This window comes from Podarcis pityusensis, assembly GCF_964106645.2.
Source record: "Podarcis pityusensis genome assembly, chromosome: 6".
In the NCBI taxonomy this organism is placed as follows: domain Eukaryota; kingdom Metazoa; phylum Chordata; class Lepidosauria; order Squamata; family Lacertidae; genus Podarcis; species Podarcis pityusensis.
In genome coordinates this window covers 36,971,404-36,993,525 of record NC_138030.1, presented here as the reverse complement: position 1 = coordinate 36,993,525, position 22,122 = coordinate 36,971,404, and the positions used below count along the sequence as shown (strand labels likewise).

At 43.0% G+C, this 22,122-nt stretch overlaps 2 protein-coding genes across 2 annotated transcripts; one reads left to right on the top strand and one right to left on the bottom strand.

Moving 5' to 3' along the window:
* Positions 1 to 1,252: 1,252 nt before the first annotated feature.
* WDR77 (WD repeat domain 77) lies at positions 1,253 to 10,329 on the bottom strand. Its single transcript, XM_081009892.1, has 10 exons — positions 10,102 to 10,329; positions 8,911 to 9,096; positions 7,946 to 8,087; positions 7,812 to 7,861; positions 5,257 to 5,327; positions 4,950 to 5,004; positions 4,169 to 4,240; positions 3,970 to 4,078; positions 3,662 to 3,730; positions 1,253 to 2,621 (listed from the first exon to the last, which is right to left on the bottom strand). The coding sequence occupies exons 1-10, from the start codon at positions 10,238 to 10,240 to the stop codon at positions 2,462 to 2,464; spliced, it is 1,053 nt and encodes a 350-aa protein (XP_080866018.1). The 5' UTR covers positions 10,241 to 10,329; the 3' UTR covers positions 1,253 to 2,461.
* A 1,198-nt stretch (positions 10,330 to 11,527) lies between these two features.
* Positions 11,528 to 20,296, top strand: ATP5PB (ATP synthase peripheral stalk-membrane subunit b). Its single transcript, XM_081009916.1, has 7 exons — positions 11,528 to 11,681; positions 11,770 to 11,815; positions 14,982 to 15,127; positions 15,828 to 15,991; positions 17,207 to 17,332; positions 19,242 to 19,421; positions 20,163 to 20,296. The coding sequence occupies exons 1-7, from the start codon at positions 11,651 to 11,653 to the stop codon at positions 20,232 to 20,234; spliced, it is 765 nt and encodes a 254-aa protein (XP_080866042.1). The 5' UTR covers positions 11,528 to 11,650; the 3' UTR covers positions 20,235 to 20,296.
* Positions 20,297 to 22,122: the final 1,826 nt, after the last annotated feature.

Sequence of the window (22,122 nt, the reverse complement as noted above, 5' to 3'; positions counted from 1 at the left end):
ACACATCTCAACAGACTGCAGTCATGGCCAGTGAATGTCTGAAACTGTCCCAGAATTAAAATGGAAAGAGCGTGGGGAGAGAAATTTAGGACAAGTGTTAACCTGAAATTACAAAATGTTTGGTTTAGTGCTTTTCTCAGACTTAATAAGGTTTGTAATTTGTTTTTTTAAAAAAAAGGTAAAATTGTTTTCTCACAGGTTTTTCCTCCAGAAAATATGGAAAATGTATTTTTCTTTCGCAAGAAAATACAATATAAGCTTCCGTTTAGAACATAAGGGAGGCCAGAAGAGCTCAGTCACATTCAGAAGACACTGTGCGGTAATTCATGGTCTTTATGTTGACATGTGGCCTTTATGTTGTTCATAATCTACAGGAAACAGTACATCTTGTGAATGCATACAACAGCTTAAGGATATACTTGCTTGACCTTGTGGGTGGGGTTTTTAAAGCTGTGCTTTGAGACTCAGATCCAGTCATCCTGAGTGACAAGGTGCTACTGCAGGGTTATGGGGAGCTGAGGAACAGGACACAAGAGTACTATGCATGCCTTCTAGCCAACAGGCAACTTCAGGGTTACCTAAGAAAGCAATGGCTGAGCAACGGTCCAGGTCAAGAGGCCACTGAAATGAACAGGAATCATTTCCCCTCCAAGTCACTCTGGATGAATTGCAACTAAGTGTGCATCTGAAGCCACTTAATATTTAATTATTTGAGTTCAGTGATGTTTTTAGGGAGGAAAGCTTTACAATTGCGCAAAAACAGGATCTGAAGTTTTATGGCCACGTAAGTGAGCACTTGAGGGACGCGGGTGGCGCTGTGGGTTAAACCACAGAGCTAGGGTTTGCTGATCAGAAGGTCAGCGGTTCGAATCCCTGCGACGGGGTGAGCTCCCGTTGGTCGGTCCCTGCTCCTGCCAACCTAGCAGTTCGAAAGCACATCAAAATGCAAGTAGATAAATAGGTACTGCTCCGGCGGGAAGGTAAACGGCGTTTTCGTGCGCTGCTCTGGTTTGCCAGAAGCGGCTTAGTCATGCTGGCCACATGACCCGGAAGCTGTACGCTGGCTCCCTCGGCCAATAAAGCGAGATGAGCGCCGCAACCCCAGAGTCGGTCACGACTGGACCCTTAACCTTAAAGTGAGCACTTGACATCTTGAAATATCACTGCAAAGAGTGCAAAGTTCCATTTAGAAGAGGATTCGAAATAAGAGGCATAATGAGGACACTGTCAAATAAAACAGAAAATCGGCTCATTTAAAAATGAAAAGGGATTTATTTCAAAAACTGCCTTCCCTTTTGCGTGCGATCATCTCTATCCATTTCATGTCACAATCGTCCTGGAGTAGTGCTTGCTGCCAACATCAAATAAGCAGTTTGTCTTCCTTTGCTCCAGAAAATCACGGAAGACAAGGGGATGCCTCCCAGCAGTTCTCCCATTACAAAACCATGATGTGTCACATCAGCATGCGCACCTTACATCTTCTACTCCACCATGGGACATGGGTGTGAATACATTAAACAAAACAAAATGTACAACAGATGAGCCTTCCTGCTTGGAAACTGGCTGTAGACGCACAACAACAGTTGGGATTTCACATAACAACTACATAGATTTGCAAACACCAACGTTGTCAGTTTCTAATCCTGAAGGGGGGGGAATGGCTTCCTATCAGCTTATCTGCTTTGCTCTACATAATGTAACCTGAGAGCTGGGAGCAAGTAGTTCCGCAGGCTTCAAGAGCTGAAGAGCGGTGTGATACCCACCCCATCCCAATCTTGCACACAATTCTCTGCAGCTCAGTTCAAAACCAATGTTCTACAAGAATGCTTTGTTGTCCCCGCTTCCAAGGACACAACCTAAAAACTAAGCCTTAGTTCAAACTCTCCACTGATGGGGCTCATGAGTCCCATCTCACCCACTGTCTGGCTACACATATAGCATGCTTTCATGTCTTTATCTACATAACCTTATCCCAGATGAGATTCCGTATCACAATACACTGCACCCTCAAGATGGGACAATTTAGACCACTTTTGGCAGGATTACCTCACAGTCTCTCAAAGTCATAATTAAATCCCCAATGCAAGGCTGCTCCCCCCAAAAGCCTAGAAATTCCTGCAAGGTTATATTAATTCCCCATTCAAAAAAGGGCTACACACACACTTCTCTACAACTTTGGAGGTTCTAAAAAAATAGAACTAAAACAAAATGAACCCAATTCTTTATGATTTTGTACTGTGCTGTCACCATCAATCAGACTTCTGATGCTCAAAGAATCTCATTGGCTGCAACAGTGGTTGAAATGAGCTAGTGCTCACCTAACATGAAATTGCTACAGGACTTTTCTTCATCGCTGCAAAGGCCATATTCATCCCCAGGACTTGACCAAAACAAAAACAAAAAACCGAAAGCAAAAAAGATGCTATTCCAGGGAGAACGACCCCAAATGGAACACACAGATCTATGAAGTTATGTTGTTTTTTCCAGAAGGATGGTTATTCTGCGTCGGGACTGTATGATGTAGAACCTGATGGTCCCATCCAACCGTCGTCAGTGAGACTTTGTTTAATGGTGACCACGATAAGCCTTTCACAAAGTCTCGATGGGACCGGTTTCTAAAACTGGAAAAGGTATAAAACATTAGTGGTGCTACCCCAGACACATATCACTACAGCTCCAAATAATGAACAAACCTCCCCGAGCTGGCATTGTTTCTTGCAATTTATTAGAAATAGAAAAGAATTGGACTCAAATGCTAATGCAAAATGAGATTGCAGATTCGAATGGCTTTTTAAAAAAAAAATAAACAAAATGACTGCTCTAAGAGCAGGATTGGGGTGAGGAATCTATGCCCCTCCAGATGTTGTTGGACTTCACCTTCCATCAGTCCCAAGCTAGCACAGCCCACGATCAGGAATGATGGGAGTTGGAGTCCAGCATCATCTAATAGTTCCCTAGTCAAGCTGGAACATCATTATCTCCAGGCTGAAGGCGCAAGAAACAATGCTCTGTAAGCGCCAATTCCTGGTTTCCATCTCTTCCTGGCTACAGTGTGGCTGATAAGAGAGGAAAGCCAATGTACACAAACAGCAAAGTAGGTACTGAACATAGTCCCCAACACCCATAATGGAAGACAATTTGCAAGGTAGCAAGATGGGCAGTGCTATTGCCTCACCCTTTTGCCTCAATTTAGTCTGTCTCTGCTAAACAAAGATATACCAAGCTCAGTAAACCCAGTCCCTACTCCCCTTCTTTGCCTGACACTGCTGACCCGGGGGACGAGACCAAAAGGGTGAGGAACCCCCGGGTCATTTCACTTCAACTCCTCATCCACCTTCCAAGCAACTACCTCCACAGGGTAAGTAGGGATGGGGGTGGGCCTGGTTTACCATGCCCATACCATCCCTCCTCCTTGATAGCTTTGGTGGCCTTTGGCACTGACCAATGACTTCAGACATATTGCTAGCTATACATTTGTAATGGACCAAACGGATGCAGGAATTCAATTATGGTGCCGTTTTGGATTTGTCCAAGTGCACGCAGCTGCCACACCAGGTATTTCGCAGGATTGTGGCCAGTTTGTGGAAAATGTAACTGAGCCCAGGAGGGGGATACTGAGAGGAGAGCAGGGCAGGGATCGATGGAACGGTCTTGTACTCACACTTCTGAGAAGCTCGAGTCAAGAACAACTACTGAGCAGTCTTCACTGATGGAAGCCAACAGGGGTGAGCTAAAGGAAAAATGAAAAGTTTATGTTTACACATTTATTTTTTTTAGCTCCAATTTGCCAAGCAAAATAAAAATGCATTCACTAGGAAACTTTGACCTTTCCCTAGGTCCTGTTGATGTGAACAAGCATTTCAAGAATTTACAGAGCTGCCAATCAGGAAACAATGATGTCTATTCAGTTCCCTGCCTCTGGTCAGGAAACCAATGCATGTATCTAGAAACTGATATTGCAGATCATACCTATGTGCAGAAAAAGCAAATCCGGTGACGCTTCGGGAGTGCACAGGTGAGCTTAGGGCAGAGTCTGTGTTCTTTGTGTCCACAAGGACAACAGTCCCACTTTCGTCACCTTCAAAACAGTAACGGAGAGCAACATTATTAGAGATACAAGCATTTTCTTGCCCCATCTGTAAAACAAGCATCTATAAATACTCCTTACCCAATACAAAAGTGTCCGTTCGGTGTGGATGCCACACCAGGGAGGTAGGGAGGTTACTAAAGGCACTGCAGGCTACATGGGGAAGGAAAAAAAGGGAAATTCTGGTCAGTCTCAAAGTTCTCTAAAATAGCTGACAGACTGTAGGGTTGGACTTAAAAGGGTAGGGATAGAAAGGAAAAACAGAAACTGCTCTTCCCACCAATTCCAGACAGCTCAATATTTATGGAATTCTGTAATAGAAGTATGTCTGCAAAGTATGATTTTGAGCTCCGGCAGTATTCAACCATATAATTCTGCTTGCATAAAAAGTACCACAAGCACAATGAGACTTCCACAACTGCATCATCCCCAAATTTGCTCAGAGAGTTGGGGGGAAATCCCAGAACAGACTTAGGGGGCATGCAGAGGGAGAGGGGGACCATTCCAAAGAACTGGAAGAAATCTTTGCAGTGACTAAACCATTTGCTTAGTGCTACACCGAATACAACTCTTAGTCCTAACTGTAGTTAGTGTAAACTGGGGATAAAGGGAACTGTGAAAGGAGTGTGCAAACTCTCAGAACATACCTCAGAAATTAATGGATCTCACTAAGTCAAGTTTTTTTAAAATTTAAGTAGGTCTATTCTGAGGAAAGCTTAGTTGAATGCCACTCAATAAAATTATTATTATTAGAATATTCCTTAATTCACACTTAACTTTCTTCTGGGCAACAAGACTCTGAATAAAATATTATTCTTAAACCACAGGAAATGCAGACATAATCTAACGCCCAAAAACATACCAATCCGAGTTGCTGGTTTTGGTGATCTGGTATCCCAGAGTAAAATCCTGCCATCCTAAAAAATAATGAGATAAAATAAGCCTTAAAAGCAGAATTATCATTGTAGCGGGAAAGTATGGACCACCGTTTCCAACCTAAACAGGAACTTTCTCAGTTTTGTCAGGCCTATCTCTCTCTCTCTCTCTCTCAATACTGTGTAATTCCATTAGCTTTGTGCTCATATTGACAATATCAAAGATATCCAAATCATTTCACCTATAGGCTAAATTTGAATCTACAAAGTTCTAGAAACAAAAGTTGGTTTTACCTCTGCACAGGACAGGAACACGGTGTCTTTTCCAGGGCAAGAAGCCACACATGTCACTGGACTGGAATGAGCTGGCCAAAATTAAACAAAAAGCACACAATATACTACATTAATATGGGCTTGTCTAGGTGGTGATTCAAGGCTGGATGCACTGTGAGTAGAAGGCATTACTGCACATGAATGGAAGAGAAGGAGCCATTCACCCACAGGCAGCATGTTAAAATTGACAACTTTGCTTGGGGGGGGGCGGCGGAAATAAGATAGGACTAATGGCTAGTGTGTGAATCAAAGAGTCACAATTAGCATCACATGGCTCCCAAAGTAACATCTCAAGAGGCCTTCAGGAGGTCAGAAGGCTAACTTGGAATAATAGATCAAATGAAAAATGCTGGTGTGTGCAAAGCCAGTTACAAAAAATGGGGTTCTGGTTGCTTAGTTGCTGTTGCAAATTTTACTGTGAAACTCTTAGATCAGATATATTCTGCTGGAATCACTGGGTTAATTTAGTCAAAATAAAAAAAATCCTTCCAGTAGCACCTTTAAGACCAACTAAGTTAGTTCTTGGTATGAGCTTTCGTGTGCAAGCACACTTCTTCAGATACACTGAAACAGAAGTTGCCAGATCCTTCTATATAGTGAGAAGGTGGGGAGGGGTATTACTCAGAAGGGTGGTGGGAATGGGAGATTGGCAGATAGCTGAGATGAGCCTGCTGACGACTCTTAACGACTGTAATAGGTCTTACAGGAAAAGGCAAGGGGTGAGAAGGTGAGAAATGGCTTAGTCATGTATAATGGGATAAGAATCCAATGTCTTTGTTCAAACCAGGTTTCTCCATGGTTTTAAGTTTGGTAATGAGTTGCAATTCAGCAGCTTCTCTTTCCAGTCTATTTCTGAAATTCCTTTGTAGTAAAACAGCTACTTTGAGATCTTGTATAGAATGTCCTGGGAGATTGAAGTGTTCTCCTACTGGTTTCTCTGTTTTGTGGTTCTTGATGTCAGATTTATGTCCATTTATTCTTTGGCGTAAGGTTTGGCCTGTTTGTCCAATATAGAGAGCTGAAGGACACTGTTGGCATTTGATGCCATACACAATGTTAGATGATGAGCAATTGAATAGTCCCGAGATGGTATGTGTGATGTTGCTGGGGCCAGTAATGGTGTTGTCCGGGTGTATGTGGCAGCAAAGTTGGCATCTGGGTTTATTGCAGGCTCTGGTGCCAGTGTCCGTGTTAAGTCTGGTTGTAGTATTATTGTGGGTTAGGAGTTGTTTAAGATTGGGTGGCTGTCTGTAGGCAATGAAAGGTCTTCCTCCCAGAGCTTGACAGTTACTACAAAGGAATTTCAGAAATAGACTGGAAAGAGAAGCTGCTGAATTGCAACTCATTACCAAACTTAAAACCATGGAGAGACCTGGTTTGAACAAAGACATTGGATTCTTATCCCATTATACATGACTAAGCCATTTCTCACCTTCTCACCCCTTGCCTTTTCCTGTAAGACCTATTACAGTCGTTAAGAGTCGTCAGCAGGCTCATCTCAGCTATCTGCCAATCTCCCATTCCCACCACCCTTCTGAGTAATACCCCTCCCCACCTTCTCACTATATAGAAGGATCTGGCAACTTCTGTTTCAGTGTATCTGAAGAAGTGTGCTTGCACACGAAAGCTCATACCAAGAACTAACTTAGTTGGTCTTAAAGGTGCTACTGGAAGGATTTTTTTTATTTTGACTATGGCAGACCAACACGGCTACCTATCTGTAACTGGGTTAATTTAGGTGTGGGTTTGTGTTCCTGCAAGAGCAATAACTATTTGTATAATAATACAAATCTCTAAAGAGATCACCTTGCTGCTTCTCCTCAAATTACACTGCCCAAGATTTAAGCTCTGGGAATGTGAACTTCTTTAGCCAATTTGATTCACCCTAAAAAACCCAAAGGAACTAAGTAGTATTAAATGACTCTTCTTCGGTTATCTGTAGAATGGAAAGTGATCCCGCAAAGATCAATGACTAAACAGCATCAAATCATCCCACACAAGAGGGAGCAAAGGCGTGCCATTTTATTTTATCAAATACCACCTGCTGAAAAATTGTTTGCAATGACTGTGTTGTTCATCAGATAAGATTATAAGTCTGTCTCTTACACCCTCCCCCCTCCCCCTGCTGTTTTGCTTTCATCTAGCATTCAGCAGTATTGTGATAATTTGGGACACTAACAGCTTGAAAACATACCCATGGAAGCTCTACACTGCATTTGGTCTCTTGAAGCATGTTGGAGAGAACATGCAACATGGATAAGACATACAGAAGCCACAGTGTTTCCTTCAACACTGTGGAAGGCGGTTGGGGGGGTGTTGAAGAGATTCAGATTGTTCTCTGCTGCTCAGTCATAAAGCTCATTATGTCAGCCACAGGGCTACCCACGTTCTCATACAGCCTGACACCTTGTGGCTATAAAACTGGGGGAATGGTTGGATCACATACAAGATCTGCTCGGGAGGAAGGGCAGGATAAAGTAATAAAAATAAAGAAATAAATCAAGCTTAGCACTCACCTCTGTAGGTGTTGAGTACTGTTTGTTGAGGGATGTCCCAGATCTTCACACTAGACATAAAATCCAGAGCAGGTTAAAAACTAGAAGAGATACTTTTACAGTAAAGCAGAAAAGCAGCACCACAAAGGGATCACCTGAAGTCTTTGCTGCCACTGACGGCCTGTGTGTTGTTGGCAAGGACACTCACTGTTGTCACAATGTCGTCGTGCTCGTACTTACAGAATTTGTTCACGATCAGAGTTTCATTCTCATCTAGCTCCCAAAGTTCCACGGCACCTAAAAAAAATGAGAATCAAAGTCAGCAGCAGAATACCTAATGAAAGCCCTACATACTTAGTAGGTAAGTGGTGGCCTCCGTTACTTAACGTTATTGGTAAACCAAAGATGACGTTTTCTACACCAGACACAAAATCCCACCCAACTACTTTAGTAGCCCCAAAGCAGGGAACTCTGCTTTAAAATGTCACACCTAGTTAAAGTAAAGCTAAAATGACAGGGTTGGATCCAGGAGTGTCCTTTCAGGCACAAGAAGCAGAAACTTCCATTCATGGAAAAGGAAGAGAAGCAATATTGACTGCTTTCCATTTCCCCCCACCAGCTCCTCCCATGCTATTCCATTAGTAGATGATTTGAAGGGGGGAAATAGGCAAAATAGACTCTTCTTCTTCCACTACCGGGCATCAGGAATGGCTGGTCCATGAGTTAATGCTACTCACAAGACCTTAGGATCCAACCCACATATCTTAGAGCAATTTGCAATGCACTTTTTATCCTGCAATGATAGTGCTTGTTCCAGGCCTCAATCTCTTCAAAGATCTCGTGTCAAATTATTTGATTGCTACAAAAGAGTGATTGTAGAAAATCCTGGATTTCCAGATGAATGTTCTTGGAAGCAGCCAACCAAGTTACCATGATAAGAATTACAGTCCAAAAGAACTGGAAGGCAGTCATAAAGAGACATGTCACTTTTTGGTTTAAAAATTCTCTTTAGCATTGAGAACCACTTCAGAAAGGAAGCATAGCTTCATCCTTATGCGATCTTGGCCGTAATTTATAAGCCACTAAGAGGTTCCAAGAGACACACTTCCCTGATGCTCACCTGAATCCGAAGCTACCAAGATGCCTTTATCAGCAACCCATTTCAGATCTGCTATTCCTGCTTCAGTCTGAACTCCCGCAGAGCAAAAGCCTTCATTGGGAGCTTTTGATGGGTCCTTGAACACCCAAATAGAACCCACCCAGCAACGTCCACTCAAACTGGAAGCTCCCAGGAGCAAAGAACCATCTGGAAAATAAACAGAGTTAAGCTACAATGATATATTTGCAGTATGTGGATCACCTAAATTTAGCATAGAGAGAAATGCTACCACTGATTAATTATTGAATGCCAAAGTTGATCTTGTTGCTATTCAAAACTCCCAACATAACACAATCCCTTTGCAAAGGAATCACAATTCACCAGAAAAACAGGCAAGGCCTAACACAACCAAAGGTCAAGCTCTGCTCGGAGCCCACCCTAGAATCCAGACTGTTATGGAAAAACATCTTGACAAAAAAAAATCCTATTGACAACATCCAAAAATGTCACTTAATAAACAGCTGAAACAAAGCCTTACATGAAGGCAAATTATGTAGTCCCATTTCTTTTTTAAAAAACCTGTAACTGACTCTACTAGGGTTTTTGAGGACAGCAGCTGGAACAAATCTGGCATGGTGGAGTAGTGTGAAGTTTTTTCTAGAGTGCACTGAATAGTCATTGAGCATCAGCGCACAGGGAAAGAAACAGAAATCCAGATAAAGCTCATTGTACTAAGCTCCTGAACCTGATTTTTCAATAAGAGAGCTCAATCCCCTTAAAGAAATGCTCCTCTGAACCTAGAAAGTGCAGCTACTGCTAACACTGACATCGACACATAAAGGAAAGAGCCATGCTTCACAGCTCGAGCATAAGCAATGCTCCACTTTCGAAGTGACCCACTGTAGGTGAGCGTTTTGGGACACAGTTGCAATAAAATAAATTTGAGGTTGCAGCCTTGCAAAGTCACATCACTTTCCAACCTGGGTCGCGCGTTTTAAAATCGACTGCAGACTAGGCACAAAAGGGCTTTAACCGGGGAGGCGTCCCGAACTCCACGCGGGGCCACGAGCGGGGAAAGGAGCCTACAAGGGATGCCCGGCTCCCGCCCGGTGGGGGCCCCGGCTGACACGGCAGCAATGCGGGCGCCGAGCTCAGGATGCCTGGAGGACGCGGGTCCCCAGCGCGGCGGGGCAGCTCGCGACCGGCGCCTACCTGCCCGGTAGTGGGCCCCGTCCAGGTGCCGCTCCATGCAGGCGGGCGCGTTGGGCGGGATGCTCCACTCGGACCCGGCTTCTCCGTCGGCCGGCTGAGCCGGAGCTGCCTTAGCCGGAGCAGCCTTCGCTCCCTCCATGGCCGCAGAGACGCGCGCGGACAAACTTGGAGCGCAACCCACGTGCTCCCAGGACACCCCGTTCCGCCCCCCGCCCCGACAGCTCTCGGCGCCGCTGCTCTCGCGAGAACGCCCGAAGCTTCGTTTCTCCTCTCTCGCTCTCTCCGTTTCTTCTCCTCCTCCCCAAGTTCCGGATTATGAATGGGACTCGGACATTGTCTCGCGATATTTTCTAAGCGGTTCGCCCAGTGAAACCCGCAGAGATAGAAAGGGAAGAGTTAACACCCCAGAATTGACCTTTAATTCACCTTCAGCAACTCCGCGGTACCAAAGGGAGAGCACGGCGCGCCACATGTTCCTAAGAACGTTGAATCTCTATTTCTACATTTAAAGGGGGGCCACACTGCAGGGTTGACGTAAACTACTCTGCTTCAACACCTGGCCGCTTTCCATTTTGCGCTGTTAACGGTAGCTGCACTAGCACGGCGCCGCACCAATTCCCTCGCTTTTAAACCCTTCTCGCTTTCTGCAATGTCGGGATAGCAACAGCGAAGAGCCGTCTTCGGCCACGCTCTCAACTGCAATCCTGAAATGTAGGCGGTGGGTGTGGGTGGGTGTCGGGGTGGTAATAGCCGACGCTCAGCCAGCGCCTCCCCACCTTCATCTGCTACACAGTGCCAACTTGGGTGGCATTTATTGATTTACTGCATGGCTACCCCACTTATCCTGTGAGGAGATAAAGGTGGCGCACATGGCCGTCCCCTTTTTTTCCTGGTTATCCTCACAGCGACCCAGCGAGGCTGCCTCAAGGTCAACCCAGTGAGCTTCCTGGCTGAGTGGGGTCTCGAATCCGACACTGACCACACGCCACAACTGAGCAGAAGTTTGTGTGTGTGTGTGTGTAATATTTATATTTAAAATATATATCTTTCAGAAAAACAAAAACAAGCTTTGCATTCGTAAGATGAGCTGCTGCATTAGCCCCGCCACAGGCAATGCTGCAAATGCGGATTGTCCACCGCTTCCTATCGTTGCCCGTGGGAGGCAATACCCGGAAGTTCAGCCCCTGCGGCAACTCTATCCGTCTTAGCTCTAAATAAAAAAAATCCTTCCAGTAGCACCTTTAAGACCAACTAAGTTGGTCTTAGCTCTAGCGCGCTCGCTCTCTCTCTCTCTCTCTCTCTCTCTCTCTCTCTCTCTCTCTCGCCCCCTCCCCCTCCCTTTTGTTCTCGCGCGATTCTCCGCCCCGTCTCCGCGGTGACGTTCGCCGCATTGGTCCTCTCGGCCCAGCTGTTTCGATAGGTCCAGAAAACCACGGCGAAAAAGGCGAGACCTCTCGCGAGACCTCCTCCACGGAGGCTGCCATCTTGAGTTCTTTTCGCCGGGAGGGTCACAGGGACGGAGAGGGCGGCGGCAACAGCGGCAGCCGCGATGTTGTCTCGTTTGGCCGTGCGCGCCCTGGGTAAAGCGGGGGCTGCAGGGCGGCCGGGCGGCCGGGCTGTTGGGTTTCGGGGGCTGTGCTTTGACTCTCTTGTTCTTGCCTCCCGCAGCCCCGGCTGGTGGCCTGAAGAGCTTGGCGCCCGCTCTGCCCGTGGGGTGAGTGAATGCAGGTCGTGAGGAGGGTGGCCTTGGAATAGGAAGAAGAGGGGGAGGAAGCCGCTGCTTTTCTCCGGGAAAAGCACAGGGAATAAAGAGGAGGTTAGGCTCCTAGAGGAGGCCGCAGCGACGCAGGTCGTCGTAAAGACTCGCAGGGGTTATGCAGGTTAGGAACGGGAAGCCAGGCCACAAGAAGCGGAAAGGTGCAACTCAATGATATTGGTAAAATTCAGTGGTGGCGAACCTTTTAGAGACGGAGTGCCCATACTGCAACCCAAAACCCACTTATTTATCACAAAGTGTCAACTCGGCAATTTAACCTGGATACTGAGGTTTTAGTTTAGGAAAAAAACACAACTCATACATTAGGGCTAATGTAACCCTTTCCGCTGAAATATAATTTTATGGTATAACTCAGTGCCTTTTTTTTTCTAAAGAAAAAATGTTTAGGGATACTCTCATTTTGACTCAAGAAAATCACCATCAGGAAAAATAAATTCAGTTCTAATTGGGGAAAATAAATACAGTGAATTTCTTCTTCTGTTAAATTTACAAAATGTTTATGGGTATGTGTCCCCACAGAAAAAAAAGCACTGGTATTACTCCAAAAAAAGTAGTGTTATGCGCCATCAGGCCACTAGTGTACACTGGAGGGCTGTACTAAGAGCCACCCTCTGTCCCAATTTTTAATATGGGATAATATTGATTGTTTGTGTGCGCACATACAAATAAATATAAACAGATAAATAAACCCAGCCAGATGGGTAGAGTATAAATAATGTATTACCATATTTGGGGATTCCATATTAAGAAAATGGGGGGAGATTGCCAAGAGTTTTTGAGCTTTTGGGAGGGGTTGCTTACAGTTGCTCAAGTCGCCGAACACACCTATGTTTCCACACTCACCGCTGGCAGCCACAAATCGACCACCAAATTGCTACAATGACAGGCAATAGAAAACAGTCCTTGACACAGCCGCCAATCATCTGCACCATCGCTGCAGAGAATCTCCTGCTTGCATCTTTCAGGAGCCCCAAAGAGTGGTGCTTCTCCCTCCCAGCCTGGAGCAGGAGGTGTGGCAGGCGAGTCGTGGGCGTGTCCCTTCTTGTGTGCTCGCTCTTGCCCAGAGACCTGTCGCTTCCAATGCTCCCCTCCCCACCTTCCGTGCCAGCTGATCGGCGGGCGCGCAACTCCCCGATGCTCTAGGGAGCATTTACCGTCCGCAGTGGCGTGGGAGGGGGGAATGACTGCCCACTTCGCCAACCCCCAGCAACGGCCCTGCTTTGGTGCTGAGTGCCGCCTTTTGCGCGTGTGCCAAAGGTTCGCTAGCACTGCTATAATGTACAATGGGTGCTCTGGTTGCGAATGTGATCCCTGCAGGAGGCGCGTTCGCAACCCGCAGCGCCGCGGCTGGGAACTCACAGATCATGATTTGGCGCTTCTGCACATGTGCAAAGCGCAATTTAGCACTTTTGCACGAGCGCCGAAACCCGGAAATAATCCGTTCCAGTACTTCCGGGTTCGGCGCGGTGCATAACTCGAAAATGCACAACCTGAAGCGTCTGTAACCCAAGCTATGACTGTATTGACTCAGAAGGCTGCCATACAGCACAGTACCTTCAAGGCCTGCAAGGCCCCAAGCACAACCGGGTTGCCATCTGACAAAACTGATAACCTTCTGTAGAGGGGGATTGTCGGTTCTCCAGTGCCAAGATAGGAGTAAGATCTGGTTTCTTTTGGTCAGTTTAGGGGAAGCCTCCATCTCCTGAACAGGTCCATCATCCTGAAGACTGTTGAGTTCTTCTAAAAGCCTTGAGTAATTTGGTTACATTGCCTCTATAGCTGAAGGAGCGTCTCCACCCTCAGCGTTCAGCCCAGACACTTGAGATCCAGCTCTGAGGGGCTTATGGCGGTTCCCTCATTTTGAGATGTGAAGCTACAGGGAATCAAGCAGAGGGTCTTCTTGGTAGTGGCGCCCGCCCTGTGGAGCGCCCTCCCATCAGATGTCAAGGAATAAACATCTATCTGACTTTTAGAAGACATCTGAAGGCAGCTCTGTACATCCTTTCATTGTCCTTAATGATTATAGCAATAGTTCATATGTATATGTCGTTCTGTTGTGTTCTCATGGTTCTTTTGCAAATAAGCCTTCACATTCCAGCCTTCACTTGCTCACACACATTTCAACTTTTAATTTTATTTCTATAATTTCAGTTACAACACTACTATGAATTTATACATGCAATGTATTTTTCTGCATTTCATTTCCCTCTGATCTCACTTTTTACATTCCCCCACCCCCAAATAAATTTGTGTGTATATGTGTGTGTGCGCGCGCAACTGAGAATAACAGTTAAAATGGACTGTAATCTGTGCTTTAAGGTGCCAAAGGGTCCTTTAATTTTTTTATCACCAAGTTGCAGCTTGTTTCTACTGTGTAGCAAGCAACTTCTAAACTGAGGAGAATTTTTACAACATGTTATGATTCAGTGTGAGGCACACGTAGTGCTCTCCCTTCACTGGGATACCAAACTTCAAGGGACTGTCTTGTTTAGGCACATTGGAAACATGCTTTTCTGTGTTAAAAGTGGTTTGTTTAGGTGTTGCTATCTTTGTTCTTGAAGTTTAGCCCTTCCAGTCTCTCTGTGATTGCTTTTTCTCCCCCACAATTTTTAGTCTGCTATTAAGTTATGCTTGCATAAGATGAAAGCATAAATATAATAGGGAGATTAATTTTATGCATGATTTTGGAGAATTTGGAGCCTTTTCCAAGTGCTACAGCTTGCACGGTTTATGGATGTGACAGTGATGCTTTGGAATTCCTAGGGAGACATACATTGTCACTACTGTATATACCTTATAATGCCCGGTGAAGACCTGAATCCTTAAATATGCCTTTGGAGAAAGCTCAGTTGAGAAATCTGTTTTGTTTACTGATTCTATTATTATAATATTTGATAATGTTCTTTCACATTGGATTGATTTGTAACTCAAAAGCTGCTAACAGCTTAGAGCTCCTTAATGAAGGTAAGATAGGATAGATTTTTTTTTTTAAAAAAAACAGATGATTACTGAATATCCTGAAGCTATTGATTTCTATTTAGCCACAAGTATAACCTTTTTTGGGGAAAGATTTGGAAATATGGAATCATTTTCTTCATTGCAGGGCAGTGCAAATATTCAGACCACTTCACACAAGTCAGCAACACTTGGCTCCTGTGCCACCTCTTCCAGAGACAGGAGGAAAAGTCCGCCATGGAATATTCCCTGAAGAAATTTTCCAATTCTTGTACCCTAAAACAGGAGTCACAGGTTAGCATGCCTGCATGAGTAAACTTTGTGAAAGCCAGCTCTTAGTAAGAAACTTATATTTAAAAAGTATTATTTAATATTGTTATATCCAATTTTTGAACTGAAGTCCACAAATCACTGAACAGAGAAGGTGCCTCTGCTAATGATGAGGTTACACATTATCTTCTGAAGTATGTTGTGTTGATAACAACTTACAGCCAGCATAAGGAAAAGTACCTCAGAATAGATGTGTGCCTTTAGAAATTTGCGTTGCATTTCCTATTTCAACTAAAATTGTGTTTATCACTCATTTTGTCTTTATTTTGAGCAATAAATGTAATCTCTATTTAGAACAGTGGCTGTCACAGAAATGGCTGACATTCCAAAAGGGAGCTGTAGTACATATGTACAAGTTTATCTCTCCTTCCTTCCCTTATATTTCTCTAAAAAAGAAGAGTGTGTTAAAAGGTGATAATGCAAGTATCATAAATTTAAATTAGTTATTAGATTGTAATGTGATTTTGAAAGAAGTAGCACCTCTGATAACTTAGTTAGGGCTTTTGTTTTCTTGTTTGTGTGTCACAGTTCAAGGGCAACTGAGTTATTTCCCCTGACAGATCTCATGTTCAGGGAGGGTAGCATATTCAATATTAAGGCAAATTTCCTTTATACTGAATGTCTCTATCGTCTTGTGTAATGGTATTGATTTGCTTGCTTTTAGGCCCCTATATGCTTGGGACTGGGCTTCTGCTCTATATGCTCTCTAAGGAACTTTACGTAGTTAACCATGAAACAATAGCTGGAGGTGTTATGGTGGGAATTCTCATCTACATAATTAAGAAGTACGGTCCAAATGTAGCAGCTATTGCTGACAAACTCAATGAGGTAAGACAGCACGTTTATTGCTACTCAGTAAAAGAGTTCACATGTTAAAATTAATTTTTAAAAAAGGATACGGCTCAGTATACTATATATAGGATGCTGTCAGTCAAAATGTGAGTCATGTCTTTTCCTTGTAAATAATGTGATCAACTAAGGAGTAGCTCCCAGTTCAGCACCATACCATCCCTCCACCATGCAGTCCTATGCCTCTTTACCGAAAGGTAAGCCCCACTGATTTCCATGTGGCTTGCTCTCACTATGCATAGGAATGCAGTTTTATTGTAATATAATTGCAGTTTTTAGTGCAGTTCAACACTCCTTCATTATTTTGTAGCCTCATCACTGATGTGCTATGGTAATAACCACAGTAATAATCATATGCAGTCTCAAGACATCCGGAGAGATTGAGTTTTCTAATGTTCAGTACAGTGATAACTTGGTTCTCGAAATCTGGGAGTCCATTCAGCTCCCGAAACTGTTTGAAAACCAAGCTTCCTGCATTTAAGTGGAAGCCACATCGGACATTCAGCTTCCAAAAAAACGTTTGCAAACTGGAACACTTCTGGATTTGCAACATTCATGAGCTGATTTGTTCAACAACTAAGCTGTTTAAGAACCAAGGTACCACTGTATAAGTACCTCCCAAATGAGTTAGATAGTCGGTTTTCATGCTGTTACTAGACATGCTGTCCAAACTTGGCATTCAGTGATTACAAATTAACTGAATTAGAATGAGGTCATTTTAGAAGAGACTGGGCAGGTCTCAATGTATTATTATTTTTTCCTATGCAAATGGAGAAGAGGGTATACTACACTTAAAAATACTTCTCTGGAGTAGAATTGCATGTGCTTGCTTATTTATTTATTTCATTTATGCCACACCTTTTTCTCCAAAGAGATCAAGGTGTGGGACACATTTCATTCTCATTTCATGCCCACAACAATCCTGTAAGGCATGTTAGGCTGAGAGGCAGTGAATGATTGGCCCAAAGTGAGCTTCAAGGCAAAGTGGGGATTTGAACCCTGGTTTCACAGGTCCTAGTCCAGCACTCTAACCACTACACCACGTCTTGAATCCTGCTAATATTCAATATAATTGTTACCGTCATAACAATTACACAATGGCTTTTTTTCAACATCGCATCAAGGGAAAAGTGCATGATGTGAGTGCAAAACTGGATTTCTCTGAAGGTCAAACTAGCTTGTTTTTTATTTCAGGATGCTATAGCACAAGCAACAGCCGTGAAAAATGACATGATAGCTGAACACACTACGGCTATTGAAGAGGAGAAGAAAGAGCAGTGGAGGGTGGAGGGTCGTCACTATCTCTTTGATACCAAGCGGGTACAGTATTAAAATAAATACACAGTGTGCGAGATCCAGGGCACCATTGGCACAAGTCTGAGAGTTGACATTGTTGCACAAGTTTAGTTGTCAGGGAGAAGGAGGAGAAGGAGAATAATAATAATAATAATAATAATAATAATAATAATAATAGGATATGTGCCATGGATTACATCAGTCACTAATGCAAGCCATTCTTTGAATTTGGCTGCTGCAGTATAGCAAGAATTAGGCTCCTACTAGTGCCATGGGTGTTGTGTGAGTGGGTGCTGCAGTTGGTTGTCACCCACTGTTATTGAAGAAGTAGTTCTTGTACAATGTTTAAATAGCAAACTTTTAAAAATGTAATAGTAGCTTTAACATGTCTCTGATGCTTTGGCTTGCTTTGCTTCACTACTGTCAGTCATAGAATTGTAGAGTTGCAGGGGGACCCAAGGGTCATCAAGTCCAACCCCCTGCAATGCAGGAATCTCAGCTAAAGCATCCATGACAGGTTGCCACCCAACCTCTGCTTAAAAGCCTCCAAGGAAGGGGAGTCCACCACGTGTTGTGGGAGTCTGTTCCACTGTCAAACAGCTGTTGCTGTCATAAAGTTCTTCCTGATGTTTAGTTGGAATCTCCTTTCTTGAAGTCATTGGTTTGGGTCCTACCCTCCGCAGCAAGAGAAAACTAGCTTGCTCCATCCTATGATAGCAGTTCTGGAGTTCTGAACAGAAATATTCTAAGTGCCTTTAAAATATATCTCTGCCCAATATGAAAAGGAGATGGTAATTGCGGTATCACTAGAAATTTGTAATAATTTGTTCGACTAAATTAGCTATAACATGCTATTAACATCAGGATATCATGATGATGAGATTTATGATTAAAACATTTAGCGCTGTCAACAAAAAATGGAATTTCAACCTTTGTGAATCAGGATCAGTGACTTGTGCTGGCAATCATATGCACAATCATAAGGGAGCAAGTTCCATTGAATTTAATGGGACTTCTGTGTAGCGATACCTATCTCATTTAGTTAGTTAAAAGTTAAATATTTCAGTAGAACACTAAGTGACTTAAATCTTCAAACAGAAAGGAATATATGAAATCAAATATAAATTACGCATTCATGTTTATAGAATAACACTCCAGTCAGAATTAAATTATTGTTTGAAAATGTATTAGAGAAAATGGATGGTGATGCACCTTTTAATCCCCTACCCTAAACCAGTATTTCCAGATACAACATGCTTTTTATTTTGCATTTTTAGGTAGCTTAGGGTTTCAAAGATGAAGTACTGTCCATGTACTGTGGTTAAGGAATAATTCAAAAATATCTATCTGGGGATTGATTGATAAACATTATTAGTGCAAAAAACCTGGAAAACATTTAGGACATGTATTTCCTTGCTGTTTGTGGAACTGGATCTTAAATAATGTCAGACAGTTGTGCTCTAATCTGAAGAATCATACAAAAATTCAAATATAAGTGGTACCAGACTCTATATATGACTAGAGGCTATTGGGGAAAATATATTACATAGAGTTAAAGGCATGCTGGTATAGTATATTCCACTTGGCCCTATTATAGTAACAGGCTGGCTATATGGTCTTGTGGGGAAAACTTTTTGTGGAACTTTCCTTATGTTAAGTGTTATAAAAATAAGTATTGCATGTTATAAACAAGATGGAAAAGCTAGTGGTTAAGGTCTAAATTTACTAACTATATGTGTGTTTGCAGGATGCAGATAAGAGGTATTTTCTAAACTGTTCTTCATGTATTTTTTGTTGTTGTTGATTTATATCTGTAAATTATTTAAACGGAAGAAATACAAGATTTTGTGCACATACCGCATGTTCATTTCACAGAAATACTGTAGTCAGAGTGCCCACAATGGAAAAGTGATTTCATTTCTTGCTTTTCTAGAACAATGTTGCTATAATGCTTGAGACAAACTACAGAGAGAGGCTGTTTACTGTATACACAGAAGTGAAGAAGCGGCTGGATTATCATGTGGCAATACAGCATCTCAAGCGGAATATGGAACAAAATCACATGATCAACTGGGTTGAGCAAAACGTTAGGCAGAGTATTACAGCCCAACAGGTACTTGGAGCAGGCTTCTCTATAGGTTTCCCCTTGCAGTTACCTCCACAGTACAAAATAAGTTTGTGCCTAACCTACTGGAGGGTTTGTGTGTCCCTATGATATGATTAATGTTTAAGATGCTGCACATCTGTTTTTTCAAAGTTTCCATTGGAAGAGATTGAAAGAGCAGTGTCTTGGGACACTGGGGTGGGGGATCCGGGAACTTGTTGGAACTTGGCCGAATAATAGCCAGGCATTTGAATGGGAGATGTAAAGACTAATCTCAGTGTCTGCCTGTTCTCTAAAGAAAAGGGACAGAGGCGAATCTTGTTCCTCGATAACAGTCTATGTGAGAACTGTACCAATCATAGGATTGGTAGCTTTTTTGGACTGGGGAGGTTTAGGTGTGCATTCAAATCTTGTCAAACATCGGGGTTGGTCCTTAATTTATTTTTTGCCTTTATGCCTTTATGGGCCCTAAAGCATTATTTTAAAAACATGTAGCTGTGCTCTCAGCCTTTTTTGTGTGTGATATTATGTCTAGGCTAAGTAGGTGACTGGGTCTCAAGCTTTTTATTCCTGCACAATTTTAATATTGATTCTAAGGAAGGGACTAAATACTGAGTTATGAAATAATCAGTTAGGTATAGCATATCGTTTCAGTGTGGTATGATTTCAAATAAAATTGCTCATGTCATTCTCCATCAAGCTTTTTTCCTTCCAATTTTCTTACAGCATTCATTTGTTTCTGTATTGCAGGAGAAGGAGAGCATTGCTAAGTGCATCTTGGACCTGAAGGCATTGTCAAAGTCTGCACAGGCAACTGTTTAAACACAATTATGACCTCTTAAACCATATGATGGCAAATCTTAATTAAAGCATATATACCTTTTTGTTGGGCTTTCTCTCTGATAGCTTCGGAGTTAAATTTATTTAGGGTATTCCGTTCATTCAAGTTTACTCTCACATAGAAATAATCAGGAAAGTGTATATAATTTGAGCAACTAATGGCAAGAGGTAGAATGAATGAAACTATGTTTTCCCTCGTGTCACTCTGCAACCCTGTACAACTTGGTTTAAGTAGCAGGTAGAAAAAGACAAGCTGAACTTTTCATTTTGAATTAACAATGCAAACACTTTTTGATTTTTTAAAAAACAATCCTCTATTTCCTCCTCCCTTGCTCTTACAAGCATCTTCTCCATCCCTCATATCTTCCCAACTTCTGTATCCCTCCCTATATTCCACCTATACTAGGGTTTCATATCTTGAAGAGCAAAAAAAGAGGACAGCCTGAGCTGCTGCCAGCCCGAGCCAGGGAAGCAGGCATGCGGGGCTGCCCCCACTCGCGCATGCCTCTTTCCGCAGCTTGGGCTGGCAGCAGCTGTGGCGTGCAGAGCTGCCCAAGCCGCCGCCCCCCCGAAAAAAACTCCATACCCAGACATCTCCTTTAAAATGTAAAAATCCACCCAGATGGGTATGTTGGCCCCCCAAAAGAGGACATCTCTGGGATTTCCTGGACATATGGCAACCCTAACCTATACCCAATTTCCCTTCCCTTAGTGCAGCATTCATTTCTATGATTAGTGAAAAACCTGTATTTTCACTACCTATTGCCTTAAACGCATCTCATCTATGCACAACCCTCTGGTTATGATGGAGCAATGCAAACAATCTTCCACTTAAACATTGTTGTAGACTTATTCCACGCTGAATGTAGTTCTTCTGATTTGTGCTCTTCGAATGAACTTGCTAGTTTTAACATTAATTTCCTAAAGATCTCTTTATGTCCACGAAGAAGTGCCATGTGATTATTGGTAAAGAGGTCTTTATTCTATGAAGGCACAACAATGGCCTTTCTTACGTACAGGAGGACACCTGTGGGGTAAGGCTTACTCCAATAATCTTCTGTAGCTTACAGTAGCTCATGCAGATGTTTCCTTGTTACCCCACTGAGAAGATCAACCACATTCTGAAGATTAACCACATTCTGATCTGCTCCCTTGTGATATTATCATATTATCATGAAGCTGTAATCTGATAGCATCCAAATCAGTTTTCTATAAGCTTAGAACATGTATGCGGTCATCATCCCCTATGACAAACCTCTCAATTTTGCTCGTATGTTAGTACACATATGAAGGAAAGATTATGTAAACTGCTGTTGATATTCTTCATGATTGCATAAAATATTTTCCTGTAGAAATCCTTAGAAGGTTCAGATTGGTGAGGATCACACCCAACATCAACATGTGCACACATTCTGCATCTAGGAAGACTAGGCCCCTCTCAGATCTGCTATCTTGGTGGTCTGTGATCATAACTACTTTTGCCCCAGGGTCTCAGTACATTCTCAACTCAGTTACCTATAATTAAAGCCACTGGCTATGAGAAATCTGCTTGGACGGTCTTCTTTGTGGGGTGGAATTGTCTCAGATTTATGTTCTCTCCCTGTTGAAAGTGTTTGGGTGAAGTTTATACGCATTTGGGTGAAGTTTATACAAATCATCAATCTTTATTAGGGTCCAGAGACCCAACAAATCGTTACAAAGCAATACACAATTCATACAGCCTACCTCCAGGTTAAACAAGCATTTTGTCCAGAATATAGGGATCATTGGTTCTTGCAACCACCGATAAAAACTTTGCCACTGCTAATGTTCTAGCATTTTTCCAGTCTTCCAATAGGAACCTGACATAGTGAGCCTCTGATTTTCCCGG